The 19,910-nt window shown below is 40.5% G+C and overlaps 1 protein-coding gene across 3 annotated transcripts in view; it reads right to left on the minus strand.

Annotated features, from left to right (window-relative positions):
• LARP4B (La ribonucleoprotein 4B) overlaps window positions 1-19,910 on the minus strand; it is a 124,024-nt gene that overhangs the window by 19,989 nt on the left and 84,125 nt on the right. For all 3 annotated transcript variants that reach the window (XM_054503608.2, XM_063669475.1, XM_063669474.1), the window contains 5 exons: window positions 15,081-15,159; window positions 13,041-13,177; window positions 6,452-6,555; window positions 1,253-1,363; window positions 72-125 (listed from right to left, as the gene is read on the minus strand). In XM_054503608.2, the coding sequence (XP_054359583.1) occupies window positions 72-125; window positions 1,253-1,363; window positions 6,452-6,555; window positions 13,041-13,177; window positions 15,081-15,159 (485 nt within the window). The remainder of the gene's footprint in view (window positions 1-71; window positions 126-1,252; window positions 1,364-6,451; window positions 6,556-13,040; window positions 13,178-15,080; window positions 15,160-19,910) is intronic.

A 19,910-nucleotide genomic window follows, 5' to 3' on the forward strand; every position in this document is an offset into this window, starting at 1 on the left:
TAAGTTTCTATTAGAATACTTAAGAACATCAATTTGCAAATAAACAAAGTATAACCAATGGTCTTGCTTACCTTAATTGGTTTTCCTTGAAAAGTTTTGACTTCTTCTCGAAGGTATTTGTAAGCCTAAGGGCAAAATTAAGTATAAAATTCCATTCGATTAACCTTATGAATAAGAGGCACCAATAGTTCACTCAATAGCTCAAATAGGGAAATACATAATTAAATTATGGTGAACAGAACCTAGGATAATGATTCTTGACACTCCCTGGGTCACAGATCCCTTAAAATAACCTCATAAGGGCTATGGAACATGTATCCCAAATTCTCACAAACAAGATTTGTACACAATTTTGTAAGTATTAACAGATGCCATAGATGTCTCCCAAAGACCACTGGCTAAGAACCTTGACCTGGTGGAAAATGATGAATACTGAGTTCCTAGTATTAATCCCAATTTCAGATTAGGAGTATGCAGTTCAGGAAATACCAGACAGGAAGGAAAAGGATTAGGATCATAACATCCAAAAGTCATTCTTTACATATCTCCTTGTTCTTCTCCACATTAATTCTACATTAAACCCCTATAAAACTGTGAGGGCTCTGCACCTGATTCAATCTCATCTGACTACATTCGTCAAGCGGGCTGGCAGAGCTCACACTCCACTCCACAAAAATGGTTACTCTATCTTCCGTTCCCCTTTCCCCCTCCATCCAATTAAAACGCATCTTTCAGGTTTCTGTGTTTTCTTTTCTGAACTCCACATATTGTTTATATCATTTAACACTTTATAATACATGTGTTAGTTTCCTCACAAATAAGATGCTTCCCTTAAAGGCAGGAAAACTACTAACTCCTCACGCCTCCTTACAGAGCTTACTTCTCAATACCATTAAAAGCATCTTCCAAAATACAATGAAGTCTGCTGGGAGATGAAGATTAGGTTCAAATTTCCCCCCAAACACTTTGCAAATAGTAAAACTTCTCTGCCCAGATAGAAGAACACAACTGATTTTCCTAGGTTGCTTAGCTTGTTGTCCTTAGAAAGTAAAATCACATGCTTTTTATATAGCTATAAAAATTGTCCATACAAATACACTCATTTAAGTTTCTACAACTTGATTTCCTCTGCAGATTATATTCAAACTTACCATCACAAGTAATCTCAACGCCCAAGTTTAGTCCCAACATGCACTAATACTAAAAACTGGTAAACTATGCAATTCATAGGGTGATGGTGGAAAGAACTTACCTGTTGTGCATCAGCTTCTGTTTCAAATGTAATAAACCAATTATCATTATATGCAAATTCACAGTTTATAAATTTCGGTAAATTATCTCCTTTAAATAGTGCTTCTACTTCCTACAGGAAATAGAGATGTTAGAAATTAATTCTCAACAATGTCAGTTTTTGTCCTCACCAAAAATTTTTTTAACAAATGCATTCTCTTAAGGAACTATCCTTAAACAAACTAACATACCATGATGCCTAGTAAATCTTTCTTCCAAAAAGGATGAGGGTTCAGCAGGGCTTCCAGAATTAGAATCACAATGCCATAGAGAAAAACAGTCACACAACTTACAGCTTCCCCTACTCTCAAGATACCATTAAGCTAAATTAATGTGAAAACTATCATATCATTTTCTGGGCTGATAACTGCACAACTTTAAAAAAAAAAAAAAGGCAATTTAAGAAAAAAAAATTGCTTGGACTTCTGCTTCTGGCCATGATGGACTAGATTTACTCCCCCAGATGACTCAATTAAAAAACCAAAGACAAAATACATGAAGAACGGTTTCAGGCCCTGAACCCCAGCGTGTACACGAGTGTGATCCCTGAGAGGGACATGAACGGGGGGTGGCCCTCAGTGCCTGGGCCGCAGAGCCGGCAGGGTAAGCCTGCAGATGGCCTTCCCCACATCTTCAGCCTGGGAAACAACCGCCTGAGGGATGAGAGGGAACAAGCCCAGGGAAGGCTCACCAAGAGAGGAATGGTTTGTTTTCCCACCAGCCACAGTGGAAAACTCTCCTAAACCCACAGGAGAGCAGGGACAGTGCTCAGAAGGGCACTGCTTCAGCAGTGGGGAAAATGAGCCCTAGAGAAAAGGCTGCTCTGATTCCACCTAGAAAGTTGGTTCCAGGTAACTTAACTGCATTTCAAAACAAAGCTCAAGAATATTTATTAGAATACAAAAATATTCAGTAAAGTAAAATTTAAAACTACGGGCATCTCCTCAAAAATCACAAAGCATGCAAAGAAATAGAAAAATATGACCTATAATGCAAAAGATTAGACCTAGAAATGACAGATATGATAGACTTAATACACATAAAACATTTACTGCATATATATTCCATATCCCATAAAAGGTAAAGACTGAGCATATTAAATACATATGGAAGATTTTTTTTAAGACCAAAATCAAACTTTACTGGAGATGAAAAATACAATGTCTGAAATTAAAACTACACTAAATAAGATTAACAGCTGGCTAGACACTTTCTGAAGAAAAGGACAAAAGGCGGAGGAAAACATTTAACAAAATAATGGCTTGATAAATTTCAGGTACAAGAAGTTTGAAAACTACACCAAAGCACACTGCAATCAACCTGCTTAAAACCAGTAGTAAAATCTTCACAGCAGCCAGAGAAAGACTTATTACATACAGAAGGATGGTGATAAAAACCACAGAAAACGTATACCAGAAGAGAGAGTATCTTTAAAACACAGAAAGGGAGGAAAAAACCCCATCAATCCAGAAACCTATATGCAGCAAAAATACCTTTCATAAATAAAGGTGAAATAAGATTTTCCCAAACATACTAAAGCTGAAAAAAATTCATCATTGGCAGACCTGTACAAGACATGCTAAAGGAATGTCCAGGCAGAAGGAAAGTCCAGATTGACATAAAGGAATGAGAAGCACTGTAAATGGCAAATACTGAATAAATATAAAACACGTTTTTCTTATTTTTAATCCCTTTTTAAAAATGACTTGTTTAAAGCAAACATAACGATGATGTATTGTGAGGCTTATGACTGTGTAGAATTAGAATGTGTGACAACAGCACAGGCTAGAAGTGGAGAATGGGACAGCATGGCTGTAAATGGGACAGCATGGCTGTAAGGTCAAGAGGCATGGTGCTCTGTGAATTACACGGACTCTAGTAAAGTTAGAGGGTCAGCTAAAAACCCTAAAGAAAGGGGGTCCAATATTTTGGCTTCCCTGGGACACATTGGAAGTAGAAGAATTGTCTTTGGCCACACATAAAATACACTAACACGATAGCTGATGAGCTTTTAAAAAAAAAAAACCTCATAATGTTTGAAGAAAGTTTACGCATTTGTGTTGAGCTGCATTCAAAGCCGTCCTGGGCGGCATGCGGCCCACGGGCTGGAGAAGCATGCCCTAAAGCACCACTAAAAAACAGAAACAAAGAGTTATACCTATTATGCCAAAAAAGGAGATAAAAACACACATTTAATCCCAAACTAAAGGAGGGGAAAGGGAAAGAAAATAAAGAAGAGAAGAGACAAAACAGAAAACAAACAGCAAGATGATCAATTTAAATTTAATCACATCATTACATCATTAACCTCTTAAATGTAGATGGGCTACACTCCCAATTAAAAGACAGAAATTGGGCCGGGCGCGGTGGCTCACGCCTGTAATCCCAGCACTTTGGGAGGCCGAGGAGGATGGATCATGAGGTCAAAAGATCGAGACCATCCTGGCCAACATTGTGAAACTCTGTCTCTACTAAAAGTACAAAATTAGCTTGGCATGGTGGCGCATGCCTGTAGTCCTAGCTACTCGGGAGGCTGAGGCAGGAGAACCACTTGAACCCGGGAGGCGGAGGTGGCAGTGAGCTGAGATCACACCACTGCACTCCAGCCTAGCAACAGAGCAAGATGCCATCTCAAAAAAAAAAAAAAAAAAGACAGAAATTTTCAGATTGGATATGAAAAGCAAGACCCAAATTATACACTGCTCAAAGAAATCCACTTTAAATATGAAAACACAAATGGGTTGGTTAAAAGAGGATAGAAAAGACATACCATACTAATGTCAATCAAGGAACGTGAGAGTGGCTATATTCACACCAGATTCCAGAGGAAAAACAGCAACAAGGAAAAACAGGGCCATTCCATAAAAAATTACTAGCCAGGTACACTTCAAAAAGTACAAAAGGGATTTGACAACCAAATGAACTACAAAAACAGTTTCCAGGGATTCTAATGCCCTATGTTGTTGTCCCATCACTGGTAAATGCTTACTGGTTAAAAGATAAAACACATCAATGCGAAGTCATACTTGACTAACGGTAAATTAGGATTATGACTTTTAAAGTCAAACAATAATACTTTAAGGCCACTAGACTATGAGTCTACTAGTGGCAAGAATGGTTGACTCCTCTGCCTCTGGGAAAATCCTATTTTTAAGAAAATCAGAATCAGTATTTAAAATGTACTAATCACTGACAAATACCTAGTGACATTTAAAGAAGAATTTTCTGGAAACTCCTAGCCTACATTTCTAAGACCCAGTAGAAGGGCTCTATAATAATTATAGAGTCCTTGGGAACTTATGTTCTTACGTGGATTGTTTTAGGCTACTTATTTTCCTTCCTTTTTTTCCCCAACTTTTAATTTATCAAAGAGTTTCCTTTAAACTTTCTCTCTTAAGACTTTCATTGCTCAAGTTTTACAACAGACATAAGGTCAGCAGTTTTGAATAATATAAATACTCCAAAATCAATGTCTACTGCTAAATGCAGAAAATTCTCCTTGGTTAAAGTTTTACAAACATTTCAAGTCTTAAAAATTAGGATCTATGTTTTAAATATTACTTTGCGTTAATACAGATGTCCAAATTAATCATAAGAAATATGCTGGTCCTCGGCTGGACACGGTGGCTCACACCTGTAATCCCAGCACTTTGGGAGGCAGTAATCCCAGCTACTCGGGAGGCTGAGGCAGGAGAAGCACTTGAACCCAGGAGGCGGAGGTTGCAGTGAGCCGAGATGGTGCCACTGCATGCCAGCCTGGGTGACAGAGCAAGACTCCATCTCAAAAAAAAAGAAAAAAAAAAAAAAGAAAGCAAGAAATATGCTGGTCCTTCATATTCAGACCCTTAATAAAAATAGGAGGAAAAAATATAATCCTAAATTCTTTTTCTCCACATACTACAATATAGAACTAGTAAAGACAGGCTAAGTTGAACAGAAGGTAAAACTTGCTAGAATAAGACCATACTTATATGAGAGTAATAGAATTTCTTACGCTAGGCAGAGAGCTTTGTTGGAATCCTGCCCTTTGTCACATGACAGGGTTGTTTTCCTTAAGAAACTCTCACACACACTAACCCACTCGGACTGAAAAGCCTGAGCCGCAATGTCCATTTCCTCTGCAGAGAAGGTGTGTGGAAAGAGGTAGCATGAATGACGAGGCGGAAATCATGTGAGAGATGAGACCAACAACAAACCCAGGCTTCCTGTGTTCTGCGAGTCCCCAAAGCAGGCAGATTCCATTTTCTGAGGTAGGATAAACTAAGTTGCCAGCACCTTCTACAAAGACTTTACTTCATGATCTCAAGGTGTGACCATCAGTGTGTTTACTACACAAAGCAACTCAGTTTAGGCATCTGGACAAATAGTAGATTTTATAGCAACACATAACAGTAAATGGCTTTTCATTACTTTTAAGCTATCAGATACTGTGGTTCCCTAAAATTACTGCACCAGTCGGGTGGATCATGAGGTCAGGAGTTCTAGACCAGCCTGGCCAAGACGGTGAAACCCTCTACTAAACATAGAAAAATTAGCTGGGCGCAGTGACAGGCGCCTGTAATCCCAGCTACTCGGAAGGCTGAGGCAGGAGAACTGCTTGAGCCCGGGAGGTGGAGTTTGCAGTGAGCCGAGGTTGCGCCACTGTACTCCAGCCTGGGCAACAGAGCAAGACTCCATCTCAAAAAAAAAAAAAAAAAAAAAAAAAAAATTACTGCCCAAGTTACCAGTTCTCTAAGAGTGGCCATGCTGGCTTGGACCAGGCCACACTGGTGGCTCAGGGAGTTATTCACGATGCCCCTTTGTCATAAAAATACTTGTTTTGAAAAGTTATTTATCACAAAAGTGCTCTTTTTCATTATTTGTGGGTTTACTAATCTTATTTTTAAATAAATATTTAAATGTGTTATTTTTAATTTCTAAATATAGAAATGCATAAACCTTCACTATCTAATTATAAGGAGTACTGAGATCAAAAGGTTTGGGAATCATTCCCTCCTACTCTGTAGCTCAGTGTGTGTAAATCCTGGGAAAACAGTGTTAATGTAAGTATTCATTCTAAAAAACACACAGCCCAAAAAAACACAAAAGTAAAAAAAAAATCAAAACCAACAAAGACCTTTGGGAAAATGTCCAAGTAACCTTCAGAGGAGAAATTACTTACTTCCACAGGGGTAGATTCAGATATTTCACGCAATATTACTATGCAGCGATTTTGATTTGGCCTTACTTTTTCTCCCTTTTCATCCACTTGGACTAAAGGTAAAGCTATAAAGAGAAGAAAAGTCAGTGGTGAAACAAAAATATTAAAATATGATATGCCAGTGGAATGTGTTACATTATACTCATATATTACTAAATAAGCTAAAGAAACCTGCAAATGGGCAAACTGTCAAAAATTCTGCTAGTTAACACAATCCAAAGGTTTTAAACCAATCTCACATGTTAGATTTTTCAAAACTAAGGAATATGGACATTTAAAATCCCGCAAGAGCCATAATGTATGTAACACTATGAAACAAAGGTTCTGAACAGCTCAAAAAAGCAGACGAAAATACAGGGTTAATGGCCTTCTCCTTTCCACAAGTACCTGAAGTGAAATAATCTTGTCTTATAACTTGTTTCTGTGTGCCCTTCCCTGGCTCCCTGATGATCATGTCTCACCTAACTGTCGTGCATCGTTTACATCAGGATGCTCATGTGACTACAGTAATAGGCCTAATTTAGATTTTGCCAGTTTTTACATAAATTGTGTTTTGGTGTCACATCTATGAAATTACGCAACGCGCAGATTCGAGTCACAGCAAGTAATGATCACAATTAGGGCTCAGAGGTGCCCACCGTCACAAAGACACAAATCACCAGCATCAGGATGAAAGAGGCAACATCATTACAGGTTCTATCAACAGGAAAAAGATAACAATGGAATATTATGAAAAAGTTCACACTAAGAAATTACATGAAACAGAAACATTCCTTAAAAGACATAAACCACCAAAGCTCACCCTACAAGAAAGGTAACTGGTGCATGACTGTAACTTAGTTTTTATATCTTAATCTGACAAAAGATCATAAAGACTCATATGCTGAAAACTGCAAAACACTGCCAGAAGAACATTTTAAAGACCTACGTAAAGACATATTCTGTGCTTGTGGGTTGTAAAGCTTAACACTGGTAGAATGGGTAAATTCTTCTCGAGTGAATTTACAGAATCAATGCAATCCCAATAAAAACACCAACAGGACTTTTTGAAAAATTGTAATGATGATTCTAAAATTCATATAAAAATGCAAAACATTTAGAAGAGCCACAACAAAGCTGGAGGTTCTGAACCTACTTTAAGACTTACTATAACGTTACAGTGATCAAGACACTGTAGTGTTAGCATCAAATCAGACAAGTAATCAAGGGAATAAAACACACGTTTCAGAGAGACCAACACCCACGTGCACGGGCAGTCAACACGACAAGGCCCCAGACACGTGGGGTGCTGCAACAGATGCACATAGGATCCATACCCCACACCATGTACAAACATCAGCACAAAACAGATCACAGACTCAAATGTTCAAATGTAAAACATAAAACTAATAAAAGGAAAACTATTATAACCTTGGACCAAGCAAAGATTTCTTAGGTACAACACCAAAAGCAAGATCTGTAGCAGGAAAAAAATTTACAAATTGGACTATATAAAAAATGTCTACTTCTGCTTCTCAAAAGACACTGGTAGAACAAAAAAAAACAGCTGTACACTGAGACAGCATATGTGTGATAAGGACTTGTATCCAGAATACCTGTAATACATATTTAAGTGTACACACACATCACTGACAATGTGACTGTGGAGCAAAGGAGCATCTTTTCAACAAGTGCTGCTAAACCACTCGACACCCACATGCAGAAAATTAATCTAGGTGCAGACCTGGCACCACCATTCATAAAAATTAACCCCAAATGGATCATGGACCTAAGTGTAAAATGCAAAACCTGAAGTCCTAGAAAACATAGGAGAAAATCTAGAAGACCTTGGGTCTGACAATATTTTCTTAGATACCACACTAAAGGCATGACCCATGAAAAAATTTCATTAACATTTAAAACTTCTGCTTTGTGAAAGGTGACATCGACAAGATGAGAAGCCACTGACTGATGGAAAATAGTTGCAAAAGACATATCTGATAAAGGACTGTTAACATCAAAATGCACAAAACTTAAAAACTCAACAATAAGAAAATGAACAAGATTAAAAAATGGGCAGAAGACCTGGACAGACACTTCACAAAAGATTTACAGAGGGCAAATCTACATATGGAAAAACGCTTCACATCATATGTCATAGGGAATGCAAATTAAGACATCAATGAGATGTCACTGCATACCTGTCAGCATGGCAAAAATCAAAAACAATGACACCAACAAATGCTGCTGAGGATGTGGAGCAACAGGAACTCTCATTCACTGCCAATGGGAATGCAAAGTGGTACATCCACTTTGGGAGACACTTTGGTGGCTTCTTACAAAACAAACAATATTCTTAGCATATGATCTGGCAATTGTGCTCCTTGGTATTTATCCAAAGGAGCTAAAAAATTATGTCCACGCAAAATCTGCATACAGATGTTTATAGCAACTTTACTCTTAACTGCCAAAACTTGGAAGTCATCAAGATGTCCTTCAGTGGGTAGATGGATAAACAAACTGTGGGACATCCAGACAATGAACTATTATTCAACACTAAAAAGAAATATGTATCAAGCCATGAAAAGACATGGAGGAACCTTCAACATATATTGCTAAGTGAAAGAAGCCAATCTGAAGAGGCTACATCCTATAGGATCCAACTCTAGGACATTCTGGAAAAGGCAAAACTACAGAGGCAGTAAAAAGATCAGTGGCTTCCAGTGACTGGGGGAGGCAGGGATGCATGGGTGGAGCTCAGAAGATGTTTAGGTCACTAAAATTACCCTATATGATACTGTAATGTCAGTAAAATTACCCTGTATGATACTGTAATGGTGGATAATGACCCTACACGGTTGTCTGAACCCACAGAATACACAATACCAAGTGAACCCTTATGTAAACCGTGGACTCCAGGTGATAATGATGTGTCAGTGTTGGTTTCATCAATTATAACAAATGTTCCTCTGCTGCGGAATGTTCATATGGGAAGAGGCCATGCATGTGTACAGGGGATATCATGGGAGATCTCTGTACTTTGCTCACAATTTTGCTGTGAATCTAAAACTGTTATAAAAAATAAAGTCTCCTTCTAAAGAAAGGACTCAATTGTTAATAAAACTAATAAAGTATGTGTGGGACATCTAAATAGACACTACTGCAAAGAAGAAAAAGGAAGGCAAATAAGCACATTTAAAAAATGCTCAACTTCATTAATTAGAGAAATAGATGTTAAAACCTCAACAAGATATCACTATATAGTTATTAGAAAACATAAAATTAACATGATTGCATACCAAGTGTCAGAAGGATATGGGGCAACTGGAGCTCTCATCCCTGCTGGTGGTGGCCAACCATAAAATGGTCCAACCACTTTGGAAAACAGGCAGGCGGTTTCACAGTTAATCACACACCTAACCACACAATCCAGACATTCCACTTGGGGCTATTTACCCAAAAGAGAGGGAAGCACATGGTCACACAGAGACTTTTACACAAGTGTCCACAGCAATTTGTAGTGGTCAAAACCTGGCAATAACCTAAATGTCTATAACTGGTAGGTGCATAAACCAACTGGGAATATCCATTTGAGAGAATACTTCCCAGCAAAAAGAAGCAATCACCTACTAATCCAGTAAACAACAATAGTTACGCCAGACCAAAAGAAAGTGATATTGCATAATTGACTCCATTTACATCAAATTTGTAAACACTGCAAGCTAATCCGTAGTGACAGGAAGCAAATCAGTGGTTGCCTGGGGAGGGGGTAGAGGAAGCTTGGCGGGGGTGGGCTGTGATGGCTGTTTGGTATCGTGATTGTGGTAGTTTCATGGGTGTATAAATATGTTAAAACTTACCAAATGTACACTTAGAATGCATAATTTATGGTATGTAAATTCTACCTCCATACAGGCAGGGGTGACACCCTCTGCACTTCATGCCTCACCCAACTCAGCTGCCCCCATGACGTGACACTGAATGATGAGCTTCAATCCCATTCATGCTTTCACACCATCTCCGTGCTCCTCTGAACCCACAAAAATTCCTGTGCTTCAGCTTTACACACCCCCAAGCTTTATATACATGGTACCACCTTGCACAAATTTGGAAATATGCTTTTATAAACATTATAATTTTAAAATTTATTCTTGTTGGAATATGTAGGCCTAGCTCACTGTAACAGCTCTGGTACTCACTGTGTGTATATAACACAATGTATTTATTCTGGTGACAAATATTTTAGCATGTCTTTTTAATTAGCAGTTTTAGTTATATTAAGGGTAAAAACAGCACTTGACAGACATACTGGGACATGCGCTGTATGTTTATTGCGATATTAAAAATAATCTAGAAATGTAACTTATACAACTTAACACAAGAGCTGCAGTACTCAAAGGAAAATCATTCAGACAATCTTGAGTTTAATTTTTAAAAAGATAAAATTAAATATTCATCAAATATCTGCTGTGTGTCTGAGTCTCTGCTAGGTATTTTGGGCACAAGATTTAAACATAAGATGAGGACACGCATGGTGGCTCACACCTGTAATCTCAGGACTTTGGGAGACTGAAGTGGGCAGATCACTTGAGGTCAGAAGTTTGAGACCAGCCCTGCCAATGTGGTAAAACCTCGTCTCTACTGAAAGTACAAAAAATTAGCTGGGCGTGGTGGTGCACGCTTGTAATGCCCAGCTACTTGGGAGGCTGAGGTAGGAGAATTGCTTCAACACAGGAGGCAAAGGTTGCGGTGAGCTGAGATGGCACCACTGCACTCCAGCCTTGGCGACAGAGTGAGATTCCATCCCAAAAATAAATAAATTCATTCATCCATTCAACTTAATTTTAAAAAAAAGTAAGATGAGAACTTTGCTCCTGTGGACCTATTTATGACATTTTCATCCTCTTAGGAGCTACAATGAATGCAATAACTTGCTAACTATATTCTTATCACATAGGTTCTTACAAAGGCATGTACATTTCTGTCGAAAAATCGAGTGAAAAAAACAAAATGAGAAACTAAAGAGCTGAGTGCAAATAGATAAAAGGTAAGTCATAAAAAAGGCTGGAGGAGATGGGACGAAATAGGTGACAAGGCTGCCCTGGATCGCCTATGGGCAGGCGGGCTCTGTTACGCAACCACACAGAGCAATTTAATATCCTCATGGTTGGTGGAAACGACCCCTTGCCAGTAACAATCAACTGAGAAATCATCCCAGTGGGGCAGCAGCGTTTGCAAGGTCTGTCCTAAAAGGAATAACTAAACCTGAAACTCCTAATCATAACCAAAAAGACTTCAGAGTATAAACAGGGACAAGAATGCTGCTGGCCTTTCAAAGATGGGGCCCAATACAGCTGGCACAGACAACAGCTTCTGTTCTGCATGATGACACCAGGGAGCACGGCGCCATCCTGGGAGACAGCAGTGCCACTCTCAGAACTCACAGTCAATGGTAATTATGTTTGCCAGTTTCTTCACTGTCTCCAATAATTTAATAACCCATGCTATTTGTCTAAAAACAGAAAAATATATAACTTTTATTTGTGAAAAGAAAAGCCAACTAAGTTCTAACATAAGATGCTCACTTTTTTATACTACTGTAAAGTCACGTTCATACAAGAAAAAAAAAAACCTGCACAGACTGTCGTCAGTACAGTTAAGCCAGGGACAATGTGAAAACCCTTCTATGTGAGTGTAGGCAGTGGACTTAATTGAGACTTGAAGTCAGGCTTAGCAATGTCCAATCACTCAAAACTATGTAGGGGGCACCATCCGCACTTAATGCTTAAACACTGATGTTGCCAAACTTCAAAGAAACAACTTCACTCACAACATAATTTTTTTTTTTTTTTTTTGAGACGGAGTCTATCTCTGTCGCCAGGCTGGAGTGCAATGGTGTAATCTCAGCTAACTGCAACCTCCGCCTCCTGGGTTCAAGCGATTTCCCTGCCTCAGCCTCTCAAGTACCTGAGATTACAAGCACGCAGCACCACGCCCAGCTAATTTTTTGTATTTTAGTGGAGACGGGGTTTCACCATGTTGGCCAAGACAGTCTCAATCTCATGACCTCATGATCTGCCCAACTCGACCTCCAAAAGTGCTGAGATTACACGCGCAAGCCACCACACCGGGCCCACAACATAATGTTAAGAAAAATTGCAATAATTATTTCATCCAAACATAAACAGGAAGTTGCAATTTGAAAGAAACACCTTTAGTGGCAAAACTGTAACTAAAATGTATTTTACTTTAACTATAAATGTTATTTTTATTTTGTTTTTCACGAATGAAACAGCTATCTTTAAAATTCCCATTAACAAGATTCTTTTCTACTTCATATGTCCCAAAACTTGTTTGAGGTTTCATAATGGGTTCAACTGGCATTCCCAGGGACTATCAGGCACTACTCCAGAATTATTGGACCTGGGCAGAAAGGAACGGAAGGCCACAAAAGAATCTGATTCGCCATCAAGGACCTTAACATTTGACGGCTACAGATTTAAAGGTTCACGCTGATAAGACAAATACTCTAAGGACAAGTATTATTAATTTAAAATCGTCATTTACTTACATCTTAGCACTTCCACAATCAAGTCCACATCAGTGCTGAGCTTCTTGATGTGGTCGAGGTTAGCCACCGTTGTGATTGGCACATACTGGTCACTATCCATCTGTGATATAAGATACATGTCACTAGCAAGGTTCTCCCTGTTGAAAGAAAACAATCTCTTTTAATCAACATTTCTTTAAAAGGAAGTTTCACCTACTGTAATTTCAGTTTCACAAGAGGCGTGAGTGTGGCATGGTATTGCTTTGGAGTTAAATCTCAGCCCAGGACCCATCTGTTATTTGCTATCTCTCCAGCCTCAGGTAAATTTTTTCAAAATCTCAGCCTTGGAGAGGCAGGGAGTGCAAAAGTAAAAGTATACTGCACTTTCTACAATCAAAATTCATGAGAAGATGGTTATTTTTAAATAAGATGTAATTATTTATAGCTGTCATTTTTGTCCTAAGAAGTATCTGAAGAGTTTATTAAAAATACATACAATTTTGTTAGGCTGGGCACAGTGGCTCACGCCTGGAATCCCAGCACTTTGGGGGGCCAAGGTAGGCAGATCACCTGGGCTCAGGAAGACCAGCCTGACCAACATGGTGAAACCCCATCTCTACTAAAAATACAAAAATTAGCCAGGCGTGGTGGCGGGCAGCTGTAATCCCAGCTACTCGGGAGGCTCGGGCAGGAGAATTGCTTGAACCCAAGAGGTGGAGGTTACAGTGAGCCAAGATCGCACCACTGCACTCCAGCCTGGGCGACAAGAGTGAAACTCCATCTCAAAAAAAAAAAAGAAAGAAAAAAATTTAAAGTAAAGAAATCCAGCTCAACGAACAAGAAAGGAAAACATAAAAAGGCCAGGATAAGGTCATACCCAAAATTCCTCCCATAGACTCCAGAACACTCACTAGAGGGCCTCTATCCAGCCCTGGCTTCCCAGCAGCCAGAATTAAAAAGAAGGAAACAGTAACTTTACCCACAAAATCCAAAGGCAAGCCACAAATCATCAGCAGTTTGGGCCAAGATGAGCTATTTTTCTGGTGTTTTGGCCAAAGATCAATGTTTCCTGTGAATTCTCAAGGCATCATGTAATGTAGTGAACAAGGCCCTAAGAAACATTTCAAAACTGAGCACAGTGCTGGGTTCCTGGGGCCTCTGCTCAGTGTCCCTCGGTGAAGGCCCATGACTGCCGATCAAACAGAGGCCATGCAGGAGGAGGCCCTGCTCCACCCTCATCTCGGCCACCTTCCAGGTGTAGCTGATTCTGGCCCCATGGAGCTACAGATGGGTGTGAGTGGCAGAGAGCTCACACTTGTGCTCCACTAGGGTGTTCCACTGGTGCCCCTGCACCTTTTGCGTCTACTGTGTCATGGTGCGGTATGCTCAGACTCCAAACGTGGAACAGCATGGGCATGGGGAGGAGGCCAGCAGAGCCCCTCACACCTCCACCTCATACACCCCACAGGCTTCAAGGAGCCCCTAGCAGACACCTGTGTGGAATCCTCAGGGCTCCAGAGAAAACACTTGGAAAATCATCATCGACAGAAAACCTTATACACAGCCAATCGGTTGTTGTCATACTCAGAGAAATTACATCAAACCCAATCCCATCTTCCTTTATGTCCAGTTCTGCCATTGGAACTTTAAAGGTTTTACTAAGAAAAGGGTATTATTCAGGGGAAAGAAAAATGATTAAAAATGAGTGTTATATAAATAAAACAACTTGCTATCTCAGTGTCTGGTGTTTTCAGAAACAACGTGCCACATTTGTTCTCAAACTTCAGTGTGATGAAGTCTGATTCAGGAGCACAGGGCGGGCAGGCACTTTAGACGCATTCCAGACAGTGACCACCAAGATCACTGGGGACCACAGACATGAAGGTTACGTTCCATTCTCAAATGTCAAAAGATTGTTATTACTCAATATTCCAGGTCTTAATACACATATATATGGATATGAGTAGATACTCCTTCATAAAATATCACATTTGTATATACTTTAACTATTTGCACAATACCAGAAATATCAGGTACTAGAAAAACCACCACCAGCCTTACCTAGATAAGCAGAATTCCAATGTTTTTTTAAGTACTTCTCGGGGGTCTTCCTGGCTTTCTGGTTGAGACTCATTTCCTCCTACATAAAAGTAATAATCAACTTAGGAAAACCGGCTTAAAATTTAGGAAGCAGATAATTCAGTACAGCAGTTCTAATGATTTCAACTTATGTTCTGACACAACTACATAAGTGTATACTAAGTAAGAAAAATGCTACTTTACCTATCAAAAAAGTAAATCACGCAAAAAAAACTATCCCTTTATCCCCCAAAACAAAAACAGCACAGTTTAGAAAAATAATCTAAGTCTCATTAGCAGAGTTCAGCAGGGGCTTTTTCTATCAGAAATGACAAGTGTAAGCTTAGTTAATGCCTTGTCTCACTGCAAAAAGAATTTTCAAGTAACCTACACAAACACAAACCCTAAACAATAATAAAATACAGAGGAAAAAATTAAAACAACAACAACAAAGATAACCAGCAAAAAACCAAGGCTGGAGATCAAACAGGCTCTAGGACTAGACAGTTTCTACAACAGAGGCTTCAATTCGCCTTCCAACTTCCAGAGTCGAAGGAACAAGTGAGAACTGTCATGTTACAGAATTCCTATAAGAGAATGATAAATAAACCAGATCTTCGAGAGGAAACAAAAGCTGGTTCTAAATCCTGGAAGAAATTTCTGAGAAGATGCCAGAGGGCATGGTGTGTGTGGTCACAGGCAGCATAGGGCTGTGAATTTGGAGCTCTAGAAGACAGAGCTGGTCTCTGGACACTGCATAAACAGGTATTTTAATAATGTTGAGATGACAGGCACTGAAATACTAAGAACTAAGTTTTTTCCTACATTCCTATATAAATTAGCATGGTACAATCATATAAGAGCCATGCTAACACAAGAGACACTTGTATCTTAAAAGTCAAAGTTAAAGACCATGAAAAGGCAAAGACAAAGTGGGGCGTTCAGGACAAATGAGAGAGACAGAGAGTTTGCATGGTGTTATACAATGAGCTTAGTAAAAATCCACCCCCATCAGCAAAAAGAAACCAAAACTGCTAAAGTAACCATAACACACAACCAAACCATGGGACTCAATGAGACTGAAAATGGAAAATTGAAAACACAACCTGATGCCACTGTCCATCTAGACTAAGGTGTCTCCGGGTCACTCATCTAAATTCACACTCCACTCCCCATGTTTAATAGGTATTTACTAAATATTTCCATGTGCCAGGCACTATGGCAGGCTCTGTGAATTCAGCCTGAATAAGGCAAAGCCTGTGCTCTCGTGAAGCCAACACTCTAGTGGGAGAGGCAGATAACAGACAGTTAACCAGTAACTACAGTAACTATACACATCACGTCAGACAGAAACGGACACTGAGGAAACAACCCAGGATGAGGGGCAGCAAGGCCTGGTGCCATCCAGACAGGAAGTGCCATGTGATCTGATAGAGGAGGGGTGGGGCACGCAGGAAGGTGGGAAGTGTGTTCTAAGTGGGGAGCCTCAAGCACAGGGGTCCCAAGGTGGGGCCTCTCAAGGGGTAGAGTCCAGCAGTAGGAGGCCAGCACAGCTGAGAAGATGGGTGACAGACACAGTAAGAAATGAGGTCACAGAGGCTGGTGTGTGTGAGTGGGATCAAGGAGGACACTAAAGTACCCTAAACGTAATAGAAAACCAATTCAAGGCTAACATTTTGAAAATCTCTCTCTGGTTCCTGTAGACAGACTGTGCAGGCACCAGCTGGAAGCTAATGCAATCATCGAGGACAGGGCACTAGGGAGGACTCTCCAAGTGACAGATGATGCCGAAGCCACTAGGGAGGGAAGAAAAGCAGCCCAGGACTGAACCCGGGACACTCCCACCTTCAGCAGGAGGCAAGCGCATGAGGGCCAAGGACACAGGCCCACAGCCAGCAAGGTGGGAAGACCACTAGGATACTGGGAAGTCAGGAGCCAAGAGAATCATCCACTATAACATGACACAGTAGAGCCAGGTAAGTTAAGAAGTTGAAACTAACTACTAGATCTGGCTGCACCGGGGTCACTAAAGAGCTCGACAAATGCTGCTTAGGACAGCTGTCTACCTGGACTGCACTCAACAGGGAATGGAAACAAGCAGACCTGGACTGCACTCAACAGGGAATGGAAGCAAGGAGATGGGACAGCAAGCAGACAGCTGCAGTGTTCTACAGTGGAAGATGGGCTGCCCGGGGTGGCTTCACCTAAGATGAGAGATAATACCACCTTAGAAAGATGGGGAGTGACCCAACTATGCAAGAAACGCCTGGCACTGCAGACAGAGCAGACTGAGGAACAAAGACAATGACAAGTGAGACGGGCTCTCAGGGAGACTGGAGGTTGGGCACACGGTGTTGGTAAGACGAAGGCCATCTGCCGCCAGGTAGATGGAGTCACAGGGGCTAGGTTAACTTTCCCTTTAAAACCACCAAGAAACCAAATAAGACAGATGAAATGACAGTTTTCCAGATATGGGACATAGAGCAACAAAGGACATGGATTCCTATGTGACATGAAACTTTTTTCTTTTTTTTTTTCCGAGACGGAGCCTTGCTCTGTCACCCAGACTGGAGTGCAGTAGCGCGGTCTTGCAACCTTGCCTCACTGCAACCTCCACCTCCCGGGTTCAAGTGATTCTCCTACCTCGGCCTCCTGAGTAGCTGGGATTACAGGTGCACACCACCAGGCCCGGCTATTTTTTTTTGGTATTTTTAGTAGAGACAGGGTTTCACCATGTTGGTCAGGCTGGTCTCGAACTCCTGACCTCGTGATCCGCCCACCTCGGCCTCCCAAAGTGCTGGGATTCCAGGCGTGAGCCACCATGCCCAGCTTGACATGAGACATTAAAGTAACTCCCACACGTCCAGCCCACTGCCCTGAGGGAAGTCCCAGGCTGTGCCCAGGGAGTGGGAAGTCAGGTGGGAACCCAGTGTATGGCTGTGTGGAAGAGAAAAAGAGAATGCAGGAGATGGGGAGGCTGATTGCATAGGCCAGACAGCAGGAGGAGCTCCAGAGAACCACAGGGCCCAGGGCCCATCACGTTGTCAGCCAGGTTCTTTGCAAACCACGGATGTGATGAAACTACCCAAGGCTCGTGGAAGAACCACCTGAGAGGATCAGAAGTATAACAATATATGTCATTCACGTGCAGAGCCTGAAATGGTTAACCCTCCCCACCAGAAAATCTTCTGATTCCCGGAGCCCTGCCTTGGTGACAGGAAACAGGCCCCACACAGAACCATCCCACTCACACCTAACATCTTAAAAACAAGATATGAAAGGATCACACTGTTTCCAAGAAACTTGGCTGCATCCCAGAACATGTATCAAATATTTAAAGAAATACAAAAATACTAAGCCCTGAATAAAGTAAAACTCAATCTAACCAAAAATTACCATGCATGCAAAGAAAGAAGCAGGAAGACATGACCCATGACAATGAGAAGTAGCAACCAACAGAAGCCAATCCAGAACTGACACACATGTTAAAATTAACTGAAAAGGATGTTAAAAATTATCATAACTGTATTCCATATGTTCACGAAGTCAGGTAAGGATATAAAAGTTACAAAAAAAAAGAAAAAAAGAGAAAACTTATAGAGATGAAAACTCCAATGTCTGATATTAAAAATACTTGATGAGATTAACAACAGGGTAAGCATTACGGCAGACTCGGGAACCTGAAGACACAGTAACAGAAGCTTCCCAAAATCAAATAGAAAAATGAGAAACACAACCAGCTCAGAGGATCAGTAAGCTGCGGACAACATCGAGCAGCTCAGCTCAAGTGTAACAGCAGACCCTGACATAGTCAGCCCCCAACACAGAGAAAATCTACACACGGGAATAGACAGCACCAGAAACCACCATGACACGGATAAACATGTATGCTGTTTTGCTTGTTATAATTTAAATCTCTTTTAAAAATAACTGACTTTTAAATAAAAATAAAAACAATATATTGTCAGTTTATAGCATAAGTAACTGCAAAAGGCATGATGACCAAAGCATCCGGGCCACGAGAGAAACGGTGGCAGACTGCCCTGATGCTGTGCTCTATGTGAAGCAGCACGCAGCCACCTCTAGGTAGACTGTTAGCCAGAGGAAGTGGAGCAAAACGCAAAGAAATCATTAAAACAGCGAAACGAAGAAGGCTACTCCAAAGGAAAACAGAAAAAGAGGGAAAGAGGAACGAAGAACAGATGGGACAAAAAGAAACAGAACACGTCTAGCACTCAATCTTGGTTTCTGATATCACTGTCCAATGACGGACCCGGCGCTCCTTGGAGAAATGGCTGATTCTAAGGCTGAAGCAAGAAGAAGCAAAACAAAACAAAACAAAATAACCACAAAATGCCCTACGTTGATGGGGCATGTCAAAGGGAGCCGACCAGAACTCCTGATGGCCAAAGCTAGAAGAACAATTTGAGCAACAAAATAAAGCAGTATTGGATTATAACCAAAAGTATAAAACAAACATTCTTGAATCCACACTGCTATAAAGAGTTGAATAAGTAAATAAATAAAGGAGAAGAGACAAATCTCTCATACATAAGAATTTTAAATAATTTACGAAGATTTGTGTCCTCATGGAGGGGGACCATAAATCCCCAATTCCTTACGTGTGGGCTGTATGCAGCAACTTCCTTCCAAACAGTACAACATGGAAATGGGGAGGGAAAGGGTAACTTCATAGTGAGAAACCCAGTAAACAGCCAGGTGATCAAGATCAACACCAACAGTGGTAAGTCACGTTGACAGTGTGCACCCTTGATATATGTGATAAAAGTGGTGTTTTACCTTCTCAAACCC

Source organism: Pongo pygmaeus, chromosome 8 (assembly GCF_028885625.2).
Source record: "Pongo pygmaeus isolate AG05252 chromosome 8, NHGRI_mPonPyg2-v2.0_pri, whole genome shotgun sequence".
Classification (NCBI taxonomy): domain Eukaryota; kingdom Metazoa; phylum Chordata; class Mammalia; order Primates; family Hominidae; genus Pongo; species Pongo pygmaeus.